Source organism: Cuculus canorus, chromosome 1, assembly GCF_017976375.1.
Source record: "Cuculus canorus isolate bCucCan1 chromosome 1, bCucCan1.pri, whole genome shotgun sequence".
NCBI lineage: Eukaryota > Metazoa > Chordata > Aves > Cuculiformes > Cuculidae > Cuculus > Cuculus canorus.
In genome coordinates, this window is record NC_071401.1 from 190265125 (window position 1) to 190290889 (window position 25765).

The window sequence follows — 25765 nt, forward strand, 5'->3', positions numbered from 1 at the left end:
GGCTGGTTCACTTTTCTCTGCTACTGGGCTAGTCACAACTACAGTAGTCCTCAGTATTTTATTGCTTATCTTCAGGTGATGCTAGGCAAGTGCCACTGGAGTAGAAATTTGTCTCTAAAGAGATTCTGTTAATCTCTTTGGATTAGGTCACTGACATGATTTAGGTCAGTGACATGATGTGACTATCATAAGAACTACAAATACACATCCATTTGACCACCTAAAAGTTTTGCTTTGCTTTTCCTTCATTCTCCCAATTAGATGATATGTTAATGCTTTTAATAATTTTTGACAGATCAAACCTGTTTCCAGTCCTTTCTCCTAGTGGCAGATTCATAAAAGGGACTGTGCAGTCTAGGTATTTTAGAATAACAAATGTGCAATTTCCTTGCTACAGTGCATTATGTCTTCTTCAAAGAACTTCTGATGCATTTTTCCTTTTAAGCCGTTTTGTTTCCTTTGGATTTTCAATTGTATTATTTTGCTGTACTTCTGTATTACTGACTTCCTACCATCTTACTGACTTTCTATCCAGTTATGATTTTCTCTCTCTTTTCTGTTCATAGAGAAAGAACTGTTCCAGCAGTTCATGGCATGGGAACAGTTGCTCATTGGGAACTCGCTGCACTTTCTCCCACATAGCAGTCACCAGTTGGTAACAGCTTTTGGCTGCTACAGGCAAAGGCTTATAGGAGCTGCCTAAGAAGCGGTGAAAGGTTCTGTAAGACTACTCTGATCTCTTGAAACACTGGCAAATTTCCCCAAAGCACAAATCTAAAATGACACAGTATACAAATCACAGATAGTGTAGTCAAAGCATGTTACCATACTCCTCTTTCCGTACTGTACTTATTGATCATCTTCCTTATAGCTGTTCATAAAGCAATCTCCCGTTATATGATGCAAATCTTTAAACAATTCTGAAATATTGTTTTTGTCCTCTTTCCTTTTACCTTAGGCACTCAACCTGTTACTGGGAGCACCTAGCTTTGCAGAAGCTGCTCTGACACATTTAACAGCACAATTATAGATGACTTGGTAACCACCCATTGACTAAAAATAACCTAGCAACTGAAGACACACTTAGGCATTTATACTTAGATATCCCAGAGGAACCCTTCACAGCTCCTGTAGCTGGGGAAAACATATGTATCTCACCAAATGCAGTAGGCTAGGAATCCTCAGGGGTGGGGGCAGGGGGACATGGGGGAAGCAATAACATTGCACAGCTGAAAGATTTTCCAGACAACACTTTGTCAGCTAATCCAACTCTTATCCAACTAGCTCTGCAATTAAGGTTTCCTACTGAGAACAATGACAGAATTATGACCTGGGGAATTTTCTACATAGAAAATCCCCAACACATCTGATATTACAACATTTACAGCCTTAAACCATCCATCTCCTATGCTGATGGCACTTGCAACCAGCACAGATCCAAAGGAACTAGTGCCAGTATGCATATGAGAAAATGCATGAGCTGTAATGAATGAGCTGCCAATGAGGAGGGAGCCAGGGCAGCATATCCTGTGTGAAGCACCTGCAATGCTGAGACTCATTCTTGCCTTCAAGGGTATGGATTTTTATTTTTTTATATGTAAGATGTAACAAGTTTTCACTCAACCTGTTCAGGAAGAAATATTCTAATGTCTGAAGAAAGAGACATCTAAATGATGTGATCTAATTTCTGTGATACATCATTACTTGTGCTATGGCTGCCAATAGATAGTTTTATATATTTGAGGGGAAAAAGAAAATTGTTTTTATATTGACAGAACCACATGTGTCTTAATGGAGAACTTGTAACACTACAGCATCTGTCTGCCCATCCTTTCCTACTCCCATTTTTTTTCTGGTTGATTTATGGTTTTCATCTAGTCTTGTTTTCAAAGTATACCTTCATTCAGCTAAAAAGATCTGAACAGGTAACAATTTACACCCAGAAGGAGAACTAATAATCTCAAAGAGAGAGTCTACAAGGTCTAGAGGGCCTTTCTACCTGCCTTCAGTTGTAAATTATCGCTTTGAAATGAAAATGAAGTTCTCAGATTCAGATTGGAAGGGGCCTTGAGCAACCTGATCTAGTCAAAGATGTGTCTGCCCATGGCAGAGGGCTTTGAAGGTCCCTTCTGACGCAAACCATTATGTGATTCTGCGATACTTCAGAGAGAGTATACAACTATTAAAACGCACAGTTAAGACTGTTGGGGAAGACGTAGGCTTGAATGTTCCAACAATTATCAAGCTATTCACAAAAATCACAATGAAATTGAGAGGGCTTATCCTTGTACTTTCTACATATTTTAAGATCATCTGGATTTTTTAACAGTTTTCAAAAAACAATTGTTTACTCCCTTTACAGAAAAAGGATTTGTGTTATAACTATGATGATGAAACATAAGGAATTTAATTATGACCCACAATTTCCAGCATCAGTTCCTGAGATTCTAGCTTTAATGCATACAACAAAAATGCTGTAATATTGATTAAGTCGTTAAATGAAAATGAGAATGATGGAGAAAACCATGCTGAATAAGCTGTGTCTCCATGTCAAGTCATAGCAAACTTTATAGAAAGACCAATAGCAGTGTTGTAAGAAGAGTTAATGAGCTAATATATTTGGGGATTTTGTTGCTTACTTCCACCTTAGTAGAGGGAGATAATAATAATTTAAAAAAAAAATCCTAATTCTGCAAGAGAGGATTTTACTGTACAAACTTACACTCACTGGCAATTCAACCAGTAAGCTCTTTCATCTATAGCTTGAACTTTAGCTAGAGAACTCTCTTTACAATTACTTAGCTGTTGACTTTCCACCTCAAAACCTGGATATCACAAAAACAGATCAGGAGCTGAAGTCAGATCGTAGTGGAGACTTTTAATTCTTTCCATTAGTGATTTTTAACTGTAGTAAGTAGGAAAGGGAGCTGCAGAAAAATGGAGCACGACGAGAACAAACCGGGCACTTCCAGTAGTTAGAACAAGTTCTGAACATATGAGGAAGAGACAATGACTACCTCTGTAATATTTGATTATATTGTGTGATATTATTGACGGAAAAGATAATCTTTGGTTACTACTAAGATAGTGGAAGGGAAACATTTTTCCAACAGAAGTTACAAACATTTCAAAACTTCAAATAAACAGTTTAAAATTGTTTCATGCACAAAATGAACAATTACTACATTTTAAGTATAAATTAAAATGAGTTTACCACTATGGCATTCTTTTTTTCAGCCTGAAAACTCTCATGTTTTCAAGAGATCTACACCTGCTATAGACTGTGACATTAAAAGAGGCCCAGAATTGTGTCTAGGTCTGTATTCAAGACTTGAAAAGACTTGAAAAGTCTTGAATAAGGAGAAAAGGGATTTTAAATTTATAATCTTAGATCTTAGAACCTGTTTGTCATTCTGAAATATAAACCAATAATTTTACAAGCCATTCATGTATAATATAGTCCACTAGTTCTTAATGGTAAAGAAAAAAGAAAGTATTAGCTAGTCACTAGCTATTATTAGATATGGCCAGTTAATACTAAATGCTGTAAAACATATTTTGTTCAGTAGTATGAAGATGGATTACTGCAAGATAATCTGAGATTTATTACTGGACTCTGTGGAATTAACACACTGGAGGCCAATATTTGTACACATGCAGTGGGATAATGACAGGAACCACAAACTAATACAACCTTGCCTTGCATTCACTTATTCATCATTTGCTTGTCTGTTTGTTTTTGTGGGAAGTTTATTGCTTTTATTTACTAGATACGTCAGGCAGCCTATAGCTTACTATAGTTAATGAAGTAGCCAATGTTTAGCAGCTTTTCACAAAACTTTTTTTTTTTGTGAAAAGTATACTTTAAAAAGGGAAACAATTTCTTTGGTTTTGTTTTGAGTTATGCTGTTCTAATCAGAATATTTTTTCTGCATGATTACATTGCTTTAAAATGAGAACCTTTCACTACAACATGAAATGGAGCATCTAAAATTTTGGCATTTAAGAAAAAAGCCAGATATTAAAATAGTACCATTGGCACATGGGGCAGTGACAGTGCACAGCCTCAACTAACTTCTGTAAAAATCCTGGAGACACTGTAGCTCATTCAGTGGAATTCCAGCAGGATAAATCATTACAAAGAGCGTTATGCAAATATTTTAAGAGATAGAATGTTCTCCACAGCAGAATATACAATCTCCTTGGACATTACTTAACATTTAATACAGAAAGAGTGAAGTAGATCATGGACCTCTCTTTATGCCAGCTCCTGGGAGGTTTTAGCATTATACCTGTGCTGGACTGTCCCAATCATCATACTCATCAGCAGGCTTTTGAACAAAAGACTGGTTTCTTCACTTAATGCACACTCCGTGAAAGCCCCACACCAACACTCTATGTCTATACAGTCCTCTGTGCACAGGTTCAAGTTCCCTAGTCCATATGATTTTAGTTGCCTATGTCCGTATATGAAAGGGGAGATGAGTTACAATATCCAATTGCTTCTAACTGAACAAGAGTGCATAAGGTAATATGTAGATAGTACAGAAGATCTAGGAATTACAGCTTGAATGACAATTTAAGTCTTAAACTAGCATATTGGTCAAGCCATACTTGCAGAAACAGCTTTGACCTTAAAGTCACAGTAAAAATCTGTTTTACCTCACCAGTATACTAATATAATGGCTATATTATGGCATTACATTATAATATTATACATTGAATGGCTACTATAGTAAAAGTAGACACACCAGAAATGGATAATAATGAATTAAAGTTTTTTATGTATGAGTTACTACATACAGATTTGATATTGTAACCTTTTTTTTACAAAAAAGATCTTTATTTGTTTTGTTTAACATTTCAGAGGAAAGTGGTATAGTATATTCTGTCAGTAATACACAGAATAAAAGATCAATAACAAAGTTTATAAACTATATGCTCTCAATCCATGCCATAGTGCTTTGAGAATGTGTCAACACTCAGTGATTCCTTACCCAGCTCAAAAGCATCTTGGAAGCACCCCGGGCAATGTCTCATATACAGCCATTGAGGGTTATCCGCTCCAAAATAGCTGTTATAATCTGAATGGAAGAACCATAAATGATTCAATTGAAATCACTTCTGAAAATGCAAAAGGAAATGAACACAGAATAAACTACAACATTAGGGGGTCTAATAGCCCACACACCTAACGATTTAGAACACACTTTGGTGTTCCCACTTACAATCATCCTACTGCATGGAACAGCTACTTTAAGATGCTGAGAACAGTATTCATAAAATTGACCTTCACTCTTTTGCATCATTTCAGATATAAGTTAAACAAACACATCCAACTGCATCTGACTTAAGTGAAAATAGATAAAAGAATCTCTCTCCCCCTCTCCTTCTATCTTTCAAAGAGGCTATGTATTCGTATCTTCCTTGTAGAGGAGATACACTATAGTACCTTGCACTTTCCTAGTTATAGGTAGTAAAACTGTGTTAAATAAAACCTTAAAATCTAATGCCACCAACTGTTGGATCCACAAACAGCTTGCTTTGTGGCTTGTGTTTTGTTTTATTTTGTCTTTTTCTCCTTTATGAGGAAATAATGCCAGAAAAAAAAATAATCCTTTTTTACACAGAAAATGAATGGAATTCTGTAAAATAAGAACAAATCAGTCTCACAGAGCACATGATAATTACTTCTAGAAATAAGGGACTAGCAAAAGACAGTATACTAACTAGAATAATTATTATGGTTAAAAAGGATATTTTAGATATATTTTGAATGCCAACCACATTTGTATTGCTTTCTTCTCTTTGCCTACACATAACAGATATTTTCCTCCCATTAGGTACCATTAAGTTTTAAATATTTTTTTTCATAATCACTTCTGTACAATATAGAGGAGATATGAGAAGCAGGTGTGTACTTTATGTAGTAAACTGAAGTATCAGATAGTATGAGCAAGATAACATCTAATTCTTTATTAACTATTGCCTGAGGGATCAGCAAGGGAAAAGTTATTCTGTTGATGTAAACACGTGCAGCTGGCATCAATCCTAAAGACATGCCACAGGTACAAAGGTGTTTATCAGTTATGTTGTCCTATCAAAGTGGATAGAATGAGTATATGACCAATGACCTCCTACTATGAGAAACAGTTGCAGTTAACTTTGCCATAAGGAAAAGGCCTTACCCTTTACAGATTACATACCCTACTGCTTCTCATACAGAAGAACATCCTCAAGAAGGCAGTCATTAAAACATAGAAATGTAATTGTAATAGCTTGAGTAGGTATAATTATATTCGTTTTCCAGCTGTACTTCCAAAGAAGTATGTCTTCCTTTTGACAGAAACGACATAGGACAAAACTTTTTAATGGAAATTTGAATTTTCCATTGCTTGTGCTGCTCATCTTGGCTGACTATCAGAACCAAGTTTATTAAACAGGCATCTGTTATTTTTTGAAATTGTTTTTTCAAACTGCATTAATCTTTATCATCCCAATTATTTTTTGTATGCAATGCATACTGTGGATCAAAGAGGATTAGTTTGACTCAAGATGTAGACTATTTCTTGTTATTTAAGATGATAAAAATAATCCTTTAAGTTACATTTTTTTCCCAGAATATTTGGTAGAGATTTTATTGTCATTGCAGGAAAATTTTGGTAAGGATCTGATATAAATAATGCCTAATAAACAGAAACATCAATAAACTAAGAGTTTATATTAAACAGATGTTCTAGTATAAAACAACTGAGAGAAAATAATGTTTTATTAACAATTGTTAATAATGGTTCCTCTCCTTGACTTCATTGATACTTTTTATTCAATACTGCATCAAGTTATATTGCAAAATCTGGACTTCCAATTAAGAATACCTTATCACATTTACTGATAAACTGAATGAAACCATGACTGTACTGAGTCTTTAGCTAAGCCCAGAAAATGGGATACAAAACAATGAGGTTGGGACAGCGTGATGGTTGCAAATCCAAGTTAAGACTAGGAGATGATGCTCATGACTTCTTTTGTAATAAGTTTATACAATGCTTGAATAGTGTACTTTACTTCTTTCTTTCTTTCATTTTTAGTTCTCCTGTCCAGAGTAGTACATATTACATATGCATACAATAGAAGATGAAATCAACCCCGTCCAATCCCCAGTACTCACAGAGAAAAAAAAAAATTACAAAGCTCTTTTCTCCTGCATTGTGAGAAAAATCTAACCATACCTTAAAACAATATTCATCTTGAAAATTATTTTGACTCTAATTCATATGGGTACTTTATAAAAAGCAATTCCATTCAGTATGTATTAAAACAACAGTAGTTGAGAGATGGACTTCACAGCAAGCAAGCAATCCCATGAACCCCAGAACAAAGACTGTTCTCCTGTATGTTTACGTATTGTAGCTGATTGCGAGCTTTGATTTTCTACAGCTGGATACTTTTTAAGATCCTGTTGATTCTTTACATTTAACATGGTAGGAGATGAGAGTATCTGTTTCCAGTATTGAGACTTTATAGGGTCTCTATGTTCTGATGATATCCATTTTCCTAAACATTTTGAAACTTATATTTGATGCTTCTGTCTCTCAGAGAACTCAACATTAAAACATTAAAAAGTTTGACGTGGAAGTAAAACAGATATCTTGTTTGCTGAGTCTCAAAAACTGCAGAGCTCTCTTTAATGTCCTCCAGGATTGCTCACATTTTTCCAAATCCCTTACTTCCGTAATTTATCTACTGCCACTAGTTGCTACAAATGGAAATAAAACAAACCGTAATAAAACCTTTTTGAGGCCTTTGTGGCACCTAATTCCCTCCTATTCTCACCAACAAGTCCTCTACAAAGCCCTTGGGAATATTGAATATTATTCTTCTTCTCCTTGGTGCTAATGCTCTGAGCCCCATGTTGAGATTTTAATACTGTACAGCACTCAGCCAGGCAAATTATCAAATCAAATTACAGTGGCTTACCAATTTACCTCCCATCAGCTCTAGAGCAATACCTTGTTAACCTGCTATAACTGTGTTGTGTGTCTGAACTGAACACATATGAGTGAAGGTTATTTCAGAAAGAAAGGACAGACTGAAAGAGCAGCTTATATCCACAAGGAAAAAATAGGCTAGAATTTTGAGCAAACTGTTTAACTGTAAAGGCAATTAGGCAAGGGGATGACTTGCCTGAGGAAGTAGTTTAGACAATGTAATAAGAAATGCTTAAAACTTTAGAAACTATTTGTGAGACAGATACAGCTGTAAATAATCCTCCATGTTCTGAACTAGATGAATCAGGAGAGTTATCTTTTCTCTTCAAATGTCTCACTATAAAAATTCTATTCTTTTTCCTTGGGAACAGCTTTCAAACTTATGACTGTTTACACCTGTTCTGAATACTAAAGTGAAACTGCACTCCAAAAGGCAGTTTAACCTCACTGTATCATTATAAAGTAGATTTATTCATAAGAAGCATCTATGAAAAACTTCCAGCAAAAAAGTCCTTAGTCAGGGAGATGCACATTGTTGCAAAAATGGATTGTTTCTCTTAAGTGCTTATATGGCCCCATCGGTATAGTATCCAAGCGCCTTACAAACATTAATGAATGTATTCTCACAACACCCCTGGGAGATAGAGATAGTATTATTAGCTAATGCACAAAGAGTAGCTTGTCCAAAGTCACACAGAAAGTCTGTGGCACAGCCAAGACTCAAAACTGTGATTTCCTGCCCACTGCCGTAACCATGACTATATTCTCCTGTCCATATACAGCATTTCAAAATATGTTACATATAACCTCAGATCTTTACACAATAAGCTTTTCTATTCAGCTGTAGATCCAACTGCTGACTTAATAAATAAAAATAACTTTGTTTATCGGGAAGCTTCATTACAGCAACAAATCTGTAGGTTACTGAAACGATGACAGTTATATGGGCCATAACTGGTTCTGATATACGAGAGCAGTGAAAGCAAATTCCCCGATCGTCACATTCAGAACAGGAGGCATCATATCCGGAACATGATTTTGATACCAAAATATTTTCCTTCAGACAATGCAAAGTGTTACATTATACAGAGGAGCCTAGTTTTGAGGGGAAAAAAAGGGAAAAAATAAAACCTAACTGTTTCCTACATAGTTCCTTTTGGATAAACTAATTCTGTAATAAGACATGTACAGTATTTTTAGTTTTAATGAGGCCAAATCTAAAGGGACAAGCATATTTACCCCTGAATATCAGAGAATAGAATTTGGCTTATAAATATAATATTATAATCATGCAAATATATGACATTTATAAATATAAATACTTTTGCAGTCATTTAGATTAATTTTTATTAATTCATAGATCTGATCAAATGATAACAGAATTCTTCTGAATCTGGAACACAGCGATTCGTCTTTCATTTTGGTAAGGAGGGAATTGTAGGCATTATATTTTTTCTCAAGAGCTAAACAATCACAAAAGAGAAAATAGAAGACAACTGCATAATGGAAAAAGGCACGAAGATGTACTAGATCACAAAGTGAATAATGATCAAAAAAATACAATGTTCTTGCCATAAAGAGAAGTATAATTTTGGAATTCATTGGCAGAAACAAAAGACTAGGTAAGTACTGTCTCCTGAACTTCACTCCTGAAGTTTCAGCAATAACACTTTTCTTGGTTTGTGGCTTCATGTTTTAAGAAAGATGTAGATAAATTAGACCTGGGTTTAATTAGAGATGCCAGTATAGCAAAGGGGATTTACATTATATGCTAACTGAAAACAGCCAAGATATCAGGATAGTTAAATAGTAGAGCAGATTATCATTGAGAGGGAATCCACACCTTGACAGGTGTTTAAGAATAAGTTAAATAAATATCCATTAAAGGTGATCCTAATTCACATAAGAGGATAGACTAGATTGTGTCTTCACATCCATTTCAGTCTAACACATATATTTAATCACTGTACACATAGTGCAGTTTCTCAGATCACTTATTCTCCAAGAACTCCTTAGAATCCTTCTTTTTCCCTCCCTCCCTCCCTCCCCTGCTTCTTTTTCTTTTTTACTTTCCCTTTATCTTTCCCTTTTTCTTTCTCCCTCGCACCCTTCCTCCCTTTCTTCCTTCTTCCCTTCCTCCCACATCAGCTGTCTCTCCCTTTTTGTCTTTCTGTCTTTCTTCCCTCATCCTTTCATCCCTCCTTCTGTTCCTTCTATATGCTTTTAAACTGACACATCCCTAGTTGGACCGGAAATTCCTCAGGCATCTACCTTTTGCAACCTTAGCATGTTAAGGGCCATCCTGTTCTGAGGGGACAGATATCTGTTCCCTAGAAGACTAAATGAAGATCCAAATTTAGATAAAAATGTGATTTAAGTTCCTATCGTACCTTCACTACAGGACCAGAAAACTGGGTACTCCTCAATAATTTTCATTATCATTTTTATTATCACTGAGTAATAGAAAAATTAAGAAGATAGACTGTACATTAGCAAAATTATCAGATTACAGAAACAGAGATTCTTGCTAGTAAGGAGCTTAGGTGCTCAGTTAGGTTGTATGAGTAGCTTTTAATTTTCTCTAATTCTCCCTAGTCCAGTGCAAGGGTTTTTTCCTGTGCCTGTAAGCTACTTGCTTACATTTGCACATTCAAAAAAAAAAAAAAACATACTCTGATTCAATGTGATCAGTATAGATAATTCTGTTTCAGAAAAGTCAAATAAATGTCACATTAAAGACAAGAAACTGGTGTCCAGTAGCATCACTTCATCTCCTTTCATTTCTTTTGAGACTGCTGATACAGGAACTGGATGGAGAAAACTAGAACTGCAATCATATAAGAGAATAATAAAATTTAAAAGTTCCTAGTTCCATGTGGGATGCGGTATTTAAACAGTCAAACAGGAGTGGAAAAATGTTTCTAATGAAGGACTAAAGGAAGACTTCAAATTTCTAGTACCCTCTCGGAGATATTATATAATCCTTTCTGGAACTGCTTCATCAAAATGAGATCAGACCGTGTTACCTGGTTAGAACGGGTTATTCTGTTCTTCATCCTACTTTGTCCCCAGAGATATACAGCTGACTGGGAGAAACAGTTCATTTATCTGAAGCTATACAAAAGCCATAATGAGATCAACAAGTATATTTTCACTTTGTGAAATGGCAGCCTACATAGCTGCCACAGAGGAGTTTGGTCCTTTATACAAATAATTCATATTCACTGGAGTACAATTTATTAGAATGGCTATATTTATGTGCAGATGTGCAGTTTAAAAATTACCGTGTAAAGGATTCATTTTTAAAAAAGCACCATCTGGCAAGTCCAGAAAAGCACACATGGAGCGAAGTCCTCACTCAAGGAGAAAGTGAACCTTTGCCTACAATGTGGAAGAACCTACAGGATGCTTCTCAGAAAATCTGGAAAGAAAGACTACTGAAGCTAAAAGTGGATACCAGAAATCCCACTTACAAGATGCTAGCAAGGGCCCTCTGCTGTGAAGTTTGTCGGGTGCCTGACCAAACACTAGTGGAGAAAGCCACAGGAATCCCAATACTGGAAACTGAAAATTAAGCTGTTAAAAATGAACATATGGAGCTAGGCAAGCTGTAGGAGTCCCAGCTAGTTGTGATGGTTTAGACAACAGCAATTGTTCCTCACAGGAAGGTCGTGTCAATGAAAAGAGTCTCAGAATTGTATCAATTAAAATGGATGGCTTCACTTAAAATGGACAACCACTATCAACCTAGTCAGCACAGAGAATGATAATGACTCAGTGAACAAAAAGTCATAAATATGTTAGTTGACATTTGGTCATGAGCAGCATTGTGCTAATTTTACCAGGAGCTAACAGATTGTCAACAACATACAGAGGTAAGATTTTAGAGAATAGCAAAGCAAAGTCATTCTCTTTTGTGAAAGGTCTCATGCACGATAATATGTATGCATGTATAGTATAGATATGTATAAATGACATAGTTCAATCTACAAAAGAAAGTACTATAACAAAATAACTGGTGAAAATCTCAAGAAAATAATGTCTAACCAGCTGTTTCCATGAAGATGGTGCTATTATGTCTTGTCAGATACACCCTAAGGAAATCAGAGAGTAATTCAACCACAAGATGGGAACCCCAAATAATTCAAATTGAAGCCAAGAAGTAGGATCAAGAACCAATGCAGTAACATGACCTTTCTTCATGTTCCTCTCCTTGCAATAAAAGCTACAGCATAACAGTAAGTGAAAGCAAAGAGATTCTAATAAGTCTGCACATAGCATATATTTAGATAAAATTTTACTAAGGTCCATAGTTTTAATTAAAACCTGATCAACTTAAATAAATTAACATTAAAAAAATACTGAAGAAATTAAAATATATTCAAAAGAAGAAACTGACTCCATAGTTCAATCTGACAGCAACAACAGTAACAACAAAAGTTAGAAATAACCATGATATTGCAAAATTATGTTGTTGGGCTGGTCATCGACTTAGTTAAATTTTGCGTTTCTTGTAGTAGAATTATCTTTGATGTACAGGTATAGTTTTATGATCTTGCCTTTTGTGGTTTCATGAAAAGGTTCAGCATGTGCAGATAAGAATTTTCATAAAAATGCAAGTGGCATGCAATGACAGGTTGCTCTTGGGAATCACTAAACTGGAATGAAATCTTCTGAAAGACAAAGACAGCTTAGAAAAACCTGATGCCTATCTGCTCCCAAAACTACTCTGAGACCACCTGAAAAAAAAGGTGAAGATTGTGAGACTTCTCTGTTTTACTTACACTAGGAGAATCAACATTTTTAATCTTGGAATATGCAAGAGTTACGTTGTTATAAGGATACATAGTATATTTAGTTATGGTGAATATGTATAGTTATAGTATACTACTGGTATTAAAACAAAAGTTGCATGACCATCTTAGTTTACCCATTTCTGATCATATGCTCTTTGCCAAAAGTTAATAGCTTGTATTTATTAATTTAATAAATGCATTACATTCAGTATAGTAAGAATGCATGATTCAGATTCATAACATCCAAAGTTTCAACTCACATGGCAGACAACAGTCCATTCCTTACTGTCAGGTAATGGAATTAATCAAAACAGGACCTTCGCTCTATATTATTAAACATTTGCAGTTGACACAGTGTCAACATTAAACTAGAGAAGAACCATAAACTCCAGTTCAATTGTGACTAGGATCTATAATGTCCTAGACGTACAACTTAGTAAAAAGAGAAAGTGATGGCTGTTAACTGTCCACAAATTTGGAAGGGGATGCTTCCTCGGAGTTAATGATGGGCTCACAAATTTCTGGAGAAGTTACTTCAGAAAATAATATAAAGTTATGAATGACAGACAGAAGGACTTTCTTCCAACACATAATATTTTAATGTAGGTTCTTGCTCTTATTTCTGACATTGGAAACTATTCCTACCAGAAAAGGGTGACAGAAGCAGTGTTGTTTAGGTTAACACTAATATGCAATACCAGCAAACATATATATCTACAGGCCATCATGGCAAAGACAGAAATTGTAGTGCAGTCAACTCCACATGAATCATGGCAATAAGCTAAGAAGATAATGTTTTCTTGCTCCAAAAAAAGCAGATGCTCACGTTATATACTCAGTATGAAAATGGACCTACCTGACTGTCTAAGAAATCAAGATTTTCAAAACACTGACAAAAGCCTGAACTACGGCAGCTAAAGGCATTTATTACTAAAATTAGAGGTTTAAGGCAACATTTTAAATCCAGTGAGGAACATACATATACCATATGAAAACTGAAAAGATCAACGGGATTTTCAAAGCTTGCTCAAAATATCAGATTGAATTCCTTATGACTGAAAAAATGGCTTAAGGAAAATTAGAGCAAAGCGTAAATTGCATCTTTAAAATTCTGCTGTAATTTTTTTTTTTTGTTCATTTAATGATTAATAGTTTGAACTTTTAATCACTACTGAGTAACATAAAAGAATAAAGTCATATGGCATGACATCCCAAAACAAGGGATGAAAACTGAGAGACAGTTACACCATTTTATAAATTACCACAATGAATTCAAGGGGAAAAAAAAAAAAAAAAAAAAAGATAGAGAGAGACAAACAATGCCAAATATTCCTCTCCTAAGCATTAAAAGAGAAACATTTAAAGGAAGGACTTCACACAGCCCTCCTAAACGACAGGTTGGCATGGCCTCAGAGGATGTAATGTATTCCATAAGGAGAAAGGGAGGTGATTCTACCCCTCTATTCTTCTCTTGTGAAACCTCATCTGAAGTATTGCGTCCAGTTCTGGAATCCTCAACATAAGAAGGATATGGAGCTGTTGGAACAGGTCCAGAGAAAGGCTACAAAGATGATCAGAGGGCTGCAGCACCTCCCATACAAAAACAGGCTGAGAGAGTTGGCCTTGTTCAGTCTGGAGAAGAGAAGGCTCCAAGGAGACCTTATAGTGACCATCCAGTACCTGAAAGGGGCTACGGGAAAGCTGGAGAGGGACTGCTCACAAAGGCTTGTGGGGATAGGACCAGGGGTAATGAGTATAAACTGGAGAGGGGCAGATTTAGGCTAGACATAAGGAAGAATTTCTTTCACCATGAGAGGATGAGGCACAGGAACAGGTTGCCCAGGGAAGTTGTGGATGCCCCATCCCTGGAGGTGTTCAAGGCTAGGCTGTACTGGGCCTTGGGCAGCCTGATCTATTGGGATCTCCCTGCCCATGGCAGGGGGGTTGGAACTAGATGATCTTTAAGGTCCCTTCCAACCCTAACTATTCTACGATTCTATGATTCTGTGAAAGAACACTACAGATAACAGTTTATAATCAATAAGATTTATTATAAAGGCACTTTAAAAAACTTTTAACTGATAATGCCTATATAATGACAATATTCCAATCATTTCTAGGCCCCTGACACACGCGTCACGTAAGGCAATCAGTGAGAGCTGCCATGAGCTGTCCTTTCAGCACCACAACCTCCTGCATCACCAATTGTTGCACTACTAAAACTTCTCCAATTAACTCTATGAAACATCAGGAGTGCTTCGAAAATTTTCAGGCTCTAGAGATATATGTTTAAAAGACACAAATTAAACTATCCAAACAAATCTGAGTTACATCTATGTAGTCATTTACAACAAACTAGAAACACTGGTAATTTTATAAACCACTATTTTTATAGAAGACAACAAACACATTCCTTTAAAATTATGTATTTCTTAAATCTATATGTATTTCAAAATCCTGTCAGGGTTACAAAGCAAGAAGTCATTTTGGCTCAACACTTGAGCATGAATAATAGAATTCCTTTAAACAGCTAACTAATTATACCAAACTCCACGTTACAAAACTGCATTGTTTATATATGTGGTAAGTCTAGATTTTCCTCCCAAAAACTCTATGTGACAGAAACTTCTCTGTCTGTAAGCACCATTAAGATCATCTGCAGCAACATCTTTGATGTGCTGCAGGACTGTGGTTCTTAGTGAATCGAAGAAAATGGAAAAATATTCTTAACGCTGTAAATCTACTACCTTTTTTCCTTATATATATATTTTCACTTTGGGTCAACTATGCATATACATGACAAGAAAAGATTAAAAAATCCAGGTTTAAAACCAGGACCAACTTCACATTAAGACTCTATCTTGACCATAGAAATAGTTCCAAAATTATCTTCTTCTTCTCTTGAATGTTTATACCTATAAACCTTCACATGTAATTGAAACATAATAGTAAAGAAGAAATTATGGTTACTCCCTGTTGATGTAATGAAGGGATTGTTCATTCTGGAAAGTTCACAACTCCACCTTGTGGTGATAACTTTAACTATATGTTGAAAACAACTTTCTTCTAGCAACAAATGCTAAATAATCTGCTGGACTTTAGTTGTTTAAGGAAATCCAGACTGACTCTCTGGATCACAGATCTATAGGTGTTATGATTTAACTGTTTATTTAGAGGCAAGCACAATGGATTTGGGGGATCCTGTTTCCTTTTACTACACAGTTGCAATTCAGCATCATATGCTCTACTGCTGATGGATCTTTGTAGAAAACACAAATTGAATTATCTCAGCTATTAAAAAAATAAACTAAAATACCATAATTGCATCCACTAATACTGTTTTGTTTATTTGTTTGCTTACAGTATTAGTTTAATTAATTAATTTTAATGGGAAAATCACTATCATGCCACAGAAAGACTTTTTCCTGAAGAAAAGGCCACTATTGAACCTCTTCAGCATAGAAATGCTTGAAGTAAAAAACAATGAATCTAGCCTGCCAGGGTTCTTAGCTTTTCAGTGTAAGTACAACACCCCTATTCCTGGTCAGACATGCTTTCATTACTGGAAGTACCAGTGTGTTGCAAGAGATATGAATAACTTTACATATCATCACGTACAAACTGAAGGAGAAGACATCATTAACTATTCCTTTGTGTGCATGTCTAAGCCCTCATATGCAATCAGAAGCATCCGGCAGAAGGAGCATACAGATAGCAAAGTAAAGACACTGCTAATCTTCTTACAGAAGACACTAGAAATAGAGTCTTTAAAAGTCTTCCTGTGTTTACTGTACATCAAATCATTTTTCTTTAACAGCTCACACTAAAAAGAATGTCTGCACGCAAGTGCTGTGCACCCTGGTGTAGCTATTATTTCAGAAGACCACTGTGTAAAGCTTATAAAACAAGAATCACGCCTTTTCCACAAATAAATTAGTTTATACCTGCCCCTGAAATATACACTTATGGAACACCACATGAATAGACTTTAAAATGGATCCATTACTATAAATAAATGTACACAATCTAAACATATAACACTGCAACTGTTGGATTTTATGTTTGTTTCAAACTTTGTGTTTGGTGGTGCTCGAAGAGAAAATAAGACTGAAATGCTATAATGGCACAAGGAAGATAGACATGTAATAAAGTCTGTGTAACCGCAGCTGCTCTGCTTGTGGCAGCTTGGGGCACAAAATTGTGAACTGACAGGCTCTGACTCACAGGCTCTGAAATAGAGGCTGCATGAACTGTTAGCTCGTGGCCTGTGCATGACAGGCACATGCCATCCCCTGACCGGACCTTCTAAACTCAACCTGGAAGCAAATTGGACAGCCCCAGATCATAGAATCATAGAGTCATAGAATCATAGAATCATAGAATAGTTTGGGTTGGATCAGACCATCTAACTCGACCTGTGAGAAGACTGGACAGCAACCACAGCTGAGATGGTATAAAACAATGCTGAATCTACAGAGGTTTGCTACCCTTCTTCAGGACCAGACCACCACCACCACCTCTTGAGACAGACCCAGGACATGAGATCAGCAGGACATTGCAGAACCCTGGTGGTGACTCTCGCTATTCTCTCATGCACTCTCCCGCACCACTCCTTTTCTTCTTTCTATTACCCCCTCTTTCTCTCTTCTAATAAACAGTTACATAGTCATTGGCAATATCTGGCCTCATTTGCGCCTTAATCTCTTGGCAGTATCCGAAGCTACAAGTCCCAGCAAGTTAGCCTATCTTGCAGATTATAACAAACCCACATATAGACTAGTACATATATAACTTGACATGTATCTAGTAGCAAAAGCAATAAATAGCTTACTTATAAGGATTGCATACAATTATATACAGTTGGGTCATGACAAAAAACTTACACCCACCAAAGGAGAGTCAAATCTATAAAGCAGCTATAAAGAATAGTAAGTTTTTATTAGTTTTTGACATGGTTGCCTCTTAATGAAATGTTGCTACTACTATTCTGTGTTGCACAAAGAAGCAAAAATGCTTGCTAAACAAATGCATGTAATTGCAGCAGAACTCTGAAAGACAATGAAGGTTTCAGTGAAAGGAATTAAATACATTTCTTACCTTTCTTTGGTTCATATAGTGACCAATGCACTCTACCTTGAAGCAGCTGATTAGAAATTGAGCTCAGTGTATGAATTATTGAAACATAACATACATAAGTTAAAATGGGCAGGCACAAAAGCACATCATACCAACACTTCTCCAAATCTCAAACATGTAATTTTTCACTTTTATGTACATCAGTTATCAGGGTCATAAAAAGTTTCCCCTCTCCTTTCAGTGTCGCCTTTTCCCCAGTAAGAAGTCTCCCTCTTTCTGCTACCTTCAGATTCATACTGCTAACCTGCCCACAGAGCTCTCTCTCAAAGTAGACAGAAGCTTCCTTTGAGATTTGCACTTCTGTATCAAACTTCCAAGGAAAAAATTCACCATATATCCACATGTATTATTTCTACATTTTATGCAGCTTTCTCTCTTGTGGTAGAGAATAGTAAGTAGAGCCCTGCACTAGGTTATTACCTTCTTGTCTGTGATGGCTTTACATACCTTGTAAATATATTATTTTCATTTCAGTATTTCAAATGCTCAGTCTTAAGGATGGTTTACGTACGCACTGTGTCTGTGACACTACTTACTTTTTATTACAATTTTTATGATACAATGACTTCTAGAGAGAGAATCCACTGGCAGTAATTTAGGGCCAATTTCTAAGTCAGAAAAACTTTTCTCAACAAATGTAGCCTACATGCCTTTACCAATGCCAAATTCTTATGCTATGCAATAATCAGAGTTCATATAAGCGGTTACTTTCATTGGTGTGATTTGGTATGGACTGCCTATAATTATGGATTTTCTTAAACCCTAAAAGACTTCTTTTCAGTTTCTCAAGGATTCTACTCATCTACCAAGGAGCTCAGGTGAGCAGTGCCAAGGTACCTTTCTCCTGTGCTGACCTGAAGTACTGGACCTGCTCTGGTACTGTCACTTGCTGACTGGGAGATGCTACCCTTGATCACTCACATTTTGCAAAGCCACCATTGGTACTGTATGCAGCACCATTAGCCAATGTTACTGATAAGTGCTTGCATTAGGGAAAAAATATAAAAGTAGTCAAATATAATTTACAATAGAAATGCCACAGAAAATTGAAACCCAGTACCTATAAAACTAAACAAAATAAAGTCCTGTGAGGAGAGCTTTTGTTTCTTGAACAAAAGAAACGAAGAAAATCTAAAAAGCAGATATATAAAGCAAGGATCTAGACAAGGCTTGCACAATGAATTCCAAACAGAGTTTCTGGTGAAATATATACTGCTTTTACTTCTATATTTTTAAAGAAACTATATGGCTTTCTCAATGACCTGAAGGTGCATTGCCTACTAAAGTTATTCTGTAGTATACTTGCTGTAAACTACAGTGAAACACAGAGCAAGTCCACAACTTAGGACAATTAGCTGTGACAACACATAGGTTATATGCACACGGTTATTCACTGTTCTCGGGTAGTCAAGCTAACTTCACACCAATAAGATTTTAAGTCCAACACTTTCAATTTAAAATTTGTAAGCATATATATGAAAAATTTTTAGAACATATGTGGTACTTCATATATTATGTTTGTTTTCCAAAGAGCAAATATTTCCAATTTATCAAATATTTCTGATATACATGGCTACAGTCATTGGTACCTTTCCTTTCTGTAAAAAATACAGGCAATAAAGCATAACAACACATTAGAATATATTTCTAAAGCAGCTTTATTCCAAACCTTGAAACTCATATGCTTTTCCTTTTAAAAGATGGCATCCCATCAGACCAACTTCTCATTTATGTATGATCTCATTTCTAAGAAGTAGTAAGCATTCTTGATTATGGATGGCAACTTTAAAATGACTGATACTTTAGAATGGTTTTATTTACACTTAAAAAAGCATCAGAGAAACCAACACACAGGTTAGCTATGACTGCATTTTCTGAAATATTCCAGAATATTATTTATATATATATATGTAAAAATATACACACATAATATATGAATATACAAAGAAATCTTTTTCTTTACAGAAATTTAAAGTATGTTTAAAGTCAAGCCAAATTAAGTACCAACTGAATTCAAACATGATAATCAGCTAATTTACTTGTCAATTTACTAATTTAATGTTGAAATAAATTAAGAAAACAATGATTTGCTTTAAAGATCTTAGTTTGATTGCAAAATATAGTTTAATCTTCTTACCTATGGAATCAGATAGATGTTACAGATACATGAATTATAATATAATATACTTTTTAAAGAAAAGTAAATATGTCTTCACTGAATTTCGATTTCCCAGAAAAATTAATCACTCTTTTTCTTACTGGTTTGGTTAACCTAATAGAATTTATGTGAGAAAAATGTGCCAATATTAAGTATAATGCTTTCTTGCAGTAGATAATTACTGAGCATGGTAACATAAAGCCACATGTAATGCATAGAAAATATTATTACTTCCAAGAAAGAAGGAGGAGGTACCAGAAAGTAATTTAAAACTGTCATGAGAAAGCATACTGACTGCTGCATTTATAGTAATTACAGAGGAAATTAAAACAGAAATCAGCAAATACAGATCTTCTCAAACATCTAGAATATTCAAGGTGGAAGGATGCATCTATTTCTGAAATGTTGTTTTCTGGCTTCAGACAAATTCCTATTATGTTCTTAGCTTTTCTCACTACCCTATTTTTCCTAACTTCAAGTTATTCAAGATTTGCTCACAGGATTATCTTAAGTTCCCAGCTCTGCAGTAAAAAATAATTAGGCATAATCCCCCCCCTATACTCTGAAGGGTAGTTGTCATTAGTCAGTTGTGCAGGCACAATGTAAGCATGATAACTGTTCCCAATTTGGTGCATGGCTCAAAGCAGATGCAAACATTCTGTTTGTGGTTGTTGGCAGAGGCAGAGTAATAGACAGTATCTAACATCTACTGCTGTAGCAATGTGCCAAAACAAAAATCCATACAAGAAAATGCTACAGTTCTCTTTGGAAATACAGAATTCAAGGAAAATCATGGTAGTAGAAAACAGCACTTACTCATAAAATATATGGGCTTACAAAAAAAAAAATCTTCTGATTGTTTGACTTATATTTTTGAAAGGGTCATAAGCAATGTTTTATTCACATTTAAATTGTTTTTGAAGAATCAGTTTTCCACTCTGCTTTAATAGCAATGATATTGTGTTGATGTCCACTAGCCACTATCTAAAATACCCACTACAAAAGCACAGCATTAAAGGGTAACACAGAGGGAAACGTGGAATTTTGTACATCAGTGAACCAACTAACAACAGAAGACAAGTGGGGAAATAATGGAAGATAACTTTCCTGCCTTTATATGCCTTTTATGTATTCCTGTTATTTAGAAAAGTGCTTTAATGTGAAAAACAAAAACAACCCAAACTTCAGTCAGAAAATCCTACTTCATATTTTCAGATAAGAAACTATAGGAAACTCAAATTCCTCCCACTATGGTACACAGCTCTTAACCATTTAGCTGAACTACAGAGAGATCATTGAGGTTTCACATTTTAAAATGGGATGTGGCAGGCTAACTGAAACAGTGCTAAAGATAGAAAGCTTACTGAGCCCTGAACTACAGAACTCAGTATATAACATCTCAGACAAGTTGTAAAATAGCATAATTTAAGAATAGAAGTGAACCCAGCTCCTAGATCAGTACCAGAATAACCCTAGGATACAAATAGAGTAATCTGTTATTTGAGAGCTTTCCGATATTCATTTCTTACCATTAGCCTATAGGCTCAAACACTGACTGCTGGTTTATTTGCAAGGCAGAGTAGTCAGTAGTCCCTAATAATAATGAGATATACAATACCATTTATCATGTAAACAGCAACTAGACAAATATCAGTAGTTTTTAAAAGCAATTTATGCTTATACCATCAATTCTCCTACCCCATCAATTTATAGAGAACGTGGAAAGCAAGAAAAAACCAAAAGAAACTAGCGTGACAAATTATATAGGGGACTATAAAAAATAAAGTCTACTTGTCTTGTGGTTATTAGCCTTGATAACTTTGCCTAATGTTTTGGGGCAGATCCTTCAATTTGTAGAAATTAAAAAAACGTATCCACCAAAACAGGGATCATTGTTAAGTCATGAAAGACAACATTTCTGAGTGGTAAGGATTTTTTTTGGAAGAGGGAAAATTTGAAGGTATTATGGCAATTGACAAAATCATGGTGAACCTCGTCTACTTGAAGGAAGTAGAGAGGGACCAGCTATTCCTTGTTTCTTATAGTACAAGAACTTGGGAGTATCAAATGAAGCTAGCAGCAGTCATGCTCTAGGGATACAAAAGTGCATGGTTCTCAACACAAGTAGACCTGTGAAACACCTTGGCATGTTGTGGACGGATTCAAGAGAAGACAGGACAAGTATGGAGAAGAAAGTTTCATTGAGATTTACTAACGTGACAAATCACATCAGGCTCACGAAAACTAATCTGAGAAAAGCTGGAAGAGTTGCACTGGAAAATACTACATATGCTTGTCCTGCTTTCACTCCTCATGAGCACCAACCTATTAGTGCTGTTGGAGACGAGAGAGAAGGAGATAGACCATTGTACTGAACTCACACAGTCATTCTCAGGTTCTTACAATCTTGCTTAGAAGTATCTATTTTCTCTGCAATAAATAAGGGAATGAAATAAAAAGCCACAACATTTTCCTTAACACTTTACACGTGCATGTTACCATTTCAATGGTGTCTACTCAACAGACTTCCTGCTTATCAGTATTGGCTTAGGATGGCCATGATATTTTGTCAGTGCATTTTTACTTTTATTAGAAATATGATCGGTGTCATAATGGCTCGGGCTGCTAGTCACTGATGTACTTCCACATATTTCTTCTCAATATGTATTTTCAATAGGTGTATGATGTCCCTATAGGGAAAAACTGATGCCATTAAGGTACAGCAGCATGGAAGCCAATGGTGATTTCATACTGTAGTACTACACTCACAACCTTTTGTGGATTTCTTCAGTAAGCATCACACTAAAAAGAATGCTTGACATTTAATATCCAAGCTAATTTTTTACCACGTTTGATAAATTAACTTTCACTCACATTTGATAAATTTAAAGAAACAAAGACCTTAAAGTAGTTGTATTCCAAGAACGGATGCTGGCTTACAGTATACACCATAAATTATGTTTAGCTGACTCTAGTCATTACAAATATGATCAAAGTTCCAGGGTGGTACAAAGGGTGTAAATCAGTTCTCCAGTGCACAGGAAAATAATTTTCTGTAATTTGAAGCATGTAGTTTTGTATACTTGGAAATAAGTAACATTGCTGATACCTATTGTCTTTGCTGGTTTTCATTTGAATGCAGAAGTCCCTTCTGTGGAAGGCAGCTTGTAAAACATCCTATTTTAGCATTTAAACTGACAGACTATCTACTTTAGAACTTTTTAGCTATCACTGAATTTAGGTTGTTGTTACCAAGAGAGACATCTATTTCTCCATCACTGTGTAAGATGTAGCTTTTATTATTACTATTACATTCACATCCTAGATTTCAAGAAATTTTTTTAATAATCCTGAGAAATGCCAAATGGGTTTATGATTAGTGAAGGGGTTTTAAGCACTTTCAGTTCACTCCCGTGTCCTCAAATTCAAAAGATCATTTCCAAGACTCAATAGTTTACAGTACTTAAAGAGGATTTACGAAATTAATACTTCACTTTCAAAGTATTAACCAAACCTATAGACTGTTCTTAAAGAGAAAATACATTTCTGATTTCAACAAAAGTTATGTTTTAATATGATAGTTCCAGTATGTAACATGTTATGCTGTTAACATTTCTTTTAATCATAATATAAATGCTTTAAAAATGCTGTACAAAACAAAACAAATGAATTTGCAATTATCTTTTTTCTTAGGATTCTGAGCACACTTTCCCAGGGCTTCAGTCTCTGTGCTGAAGGTGAGCGCTGATAATGGCACAGCTGCACAACCTTGGTTCAGACTGCTGGTGGCTTTCCCATTCCTTTGCTGAGAAGCTATGTTTGAGCTCAGGCTCCTGCCCTTGGCTGATGGCTGAGCTACAGTACTACCCTGCCTGTGCCTGGTTAAGTACCCTGCTGATCTGGACCCTCATCCTGACCGGGGGACTTGTATTCCTTGCATTTACCAGGATTTGCATTCTCACCACAGACCTGCCTGGGGATCACTGGAGAGGGGCTGATCCTTGTTACCATCACTGGACCTAATCTTGACTTGCTGACTTGAGTTCCCAGCTGGATCTGGCAGAAGCAGCATTGTTTCAGTTTCACCTGGTACTCTAGACTCTCCTCTGACTCCGATCAGTGCAACCAGACCTGCTCTGCTCACTTTGTTTGGGTATTGTAGGTCTGGACCCTTGCTAGTGAGGTCACTGTTGCCCACCTTGCTCTCATGCTTGACTCCCAACTTGCCCTTCCCTATGGAGCAGCCCGTTCTTGCTCCCTGAGGTACTGAGTTTTTTATAATCAGGGAATGGTCCATATTCAGTTTATTTTCCTACAAAGTCAATTCCTTTTCCTACACATTAGAAGACACCATCAAAACTAACATGGTGATTTGGTTTCCAAGTGATTCAATAATTTATTAAGATTATTAGAAATAATGAATGGATCAATGCCTATAAGTACAAGTAAATAAGCTGTGTTAAATTAGAATCGAATTATGCAGTGAAGGGATAGTTTAGAAATAATACTTAAATTAGATGTGAAATTCTAGAATTCAAGACATTTTGGTGGAAAAAAATAGAAAAGAGTATTTCACTCAATTAAGAATTTTCAATAGAAAATGTAGCTTAATAAAAACAGTATTCAGTTACTAATAGCACCAGAGGTATATTTCAATTCAGTGAAAGCAGATCAACTGCCAATCCAGAAGCCACTTTTAAACATACTGAAAAAAAAATCACTGGAAGTAAAGCACGGATAGTATCCTACAGTGCAATTCAATACTAAAGTTCTTTCAAAGGAAAATATGAAAATGCAAATTCCTAAGACAAGTAGGATAATATAATTAAAAGCATTGTTACTATATAAGGTGCAAAAAGCTCATAACTCCTCTTAGTACTGTATGAAATATGAAGTATTTCTATTATTTCTAAAATAAGGACAGAATTTAGAGGAAGTTCATGGTTATCTAAATGGTCTACCTTGAATTTGTGCATGGTTGACATATATAACCCTGGCTAACAATTGTTAAAATGACAGATTGAGGGAACTAGCTTTATACATACAGTATGATGGTTCTAACAGCAATGTAGGGTGTTTCAGCTGTTACTGATTTGATGTGGAGTTAGTAAGAGAGAATCAAATGGTGTAAGTAAATAATGACTCAATCATATATGATGTAAAATATAAAATTATAATGAGATAAAGTTCTAGAAGTTATAAATAAAGATTTAGATGCAGTTAGGGACCCTGATGTAAAATTCAATTTTTACAGTTAGAGATTTTCTATAAATAAATGTCATAAACTTCAGGAGCACTAATGCACAAAACAAATATGACACAAAGCATAATGGTTTTATTATTCAATTCAGATAAAAGTAAACTGGTACAAACAATTTCACCAACCTTTCAGCTTTGAAAAACTTCAATGCCTAGCCTCACCTGCTCATCTAGACTCCCTCTAACCTTAGAGGGAAGGTGGGCACTCCAGATGATTTCACTCTATGTCTTAATCCTGCATGAAGATGCGTACATCCCTCCTCCAAGTTTAAGTACGGCCTATATATTTAGCTGTGTTGCTTTACCTACAGCGGTCTGAGAAGACAGATGAAGTAGAGATATACCTTTGTCTTTAGGAGACTAGTATTCTAATGCATGCCATTGGTCTAGAATGTCAGCATTACACAGTGAGCATTGCAGTTGTTTGG

General features: G+C 35.6%; 1 protein-coding gene across 9 annotated transcripts in view; it reads right to left on the reverse strand.

The window, feature by feature from the left end:
• Positions 1 to 25765, reverse strand: part of TAFA5 (TAFA chemokine like family member 5) — a 406890-nt gene that overhangs the window by 302400 nt on the left and 78725 nt on the right. For 8 of the 9 annotated variants that reach the window (XR_008448192.1, XR_008448196.1, XR_008448191.1 and 5 more), the window contains one exon: positions 4998 to 5084. The exons of the other annotated variant lie outside the window; for it this stretch is intronic. Coding sequence is in view for 1 of the 8 variants with exons in the window: in XM_054056431.1 (XP_053912406.1) it covers positions 4998 to 5084 (87 nt within the window). In the remaining 7 variants the exon portion in view is untranslated. The remainder of the gene's footprint in view (positions 1 to 4997; positions 5085 to 25765) is intronic. 9 annotated transcript variants of the gene reach the window in all.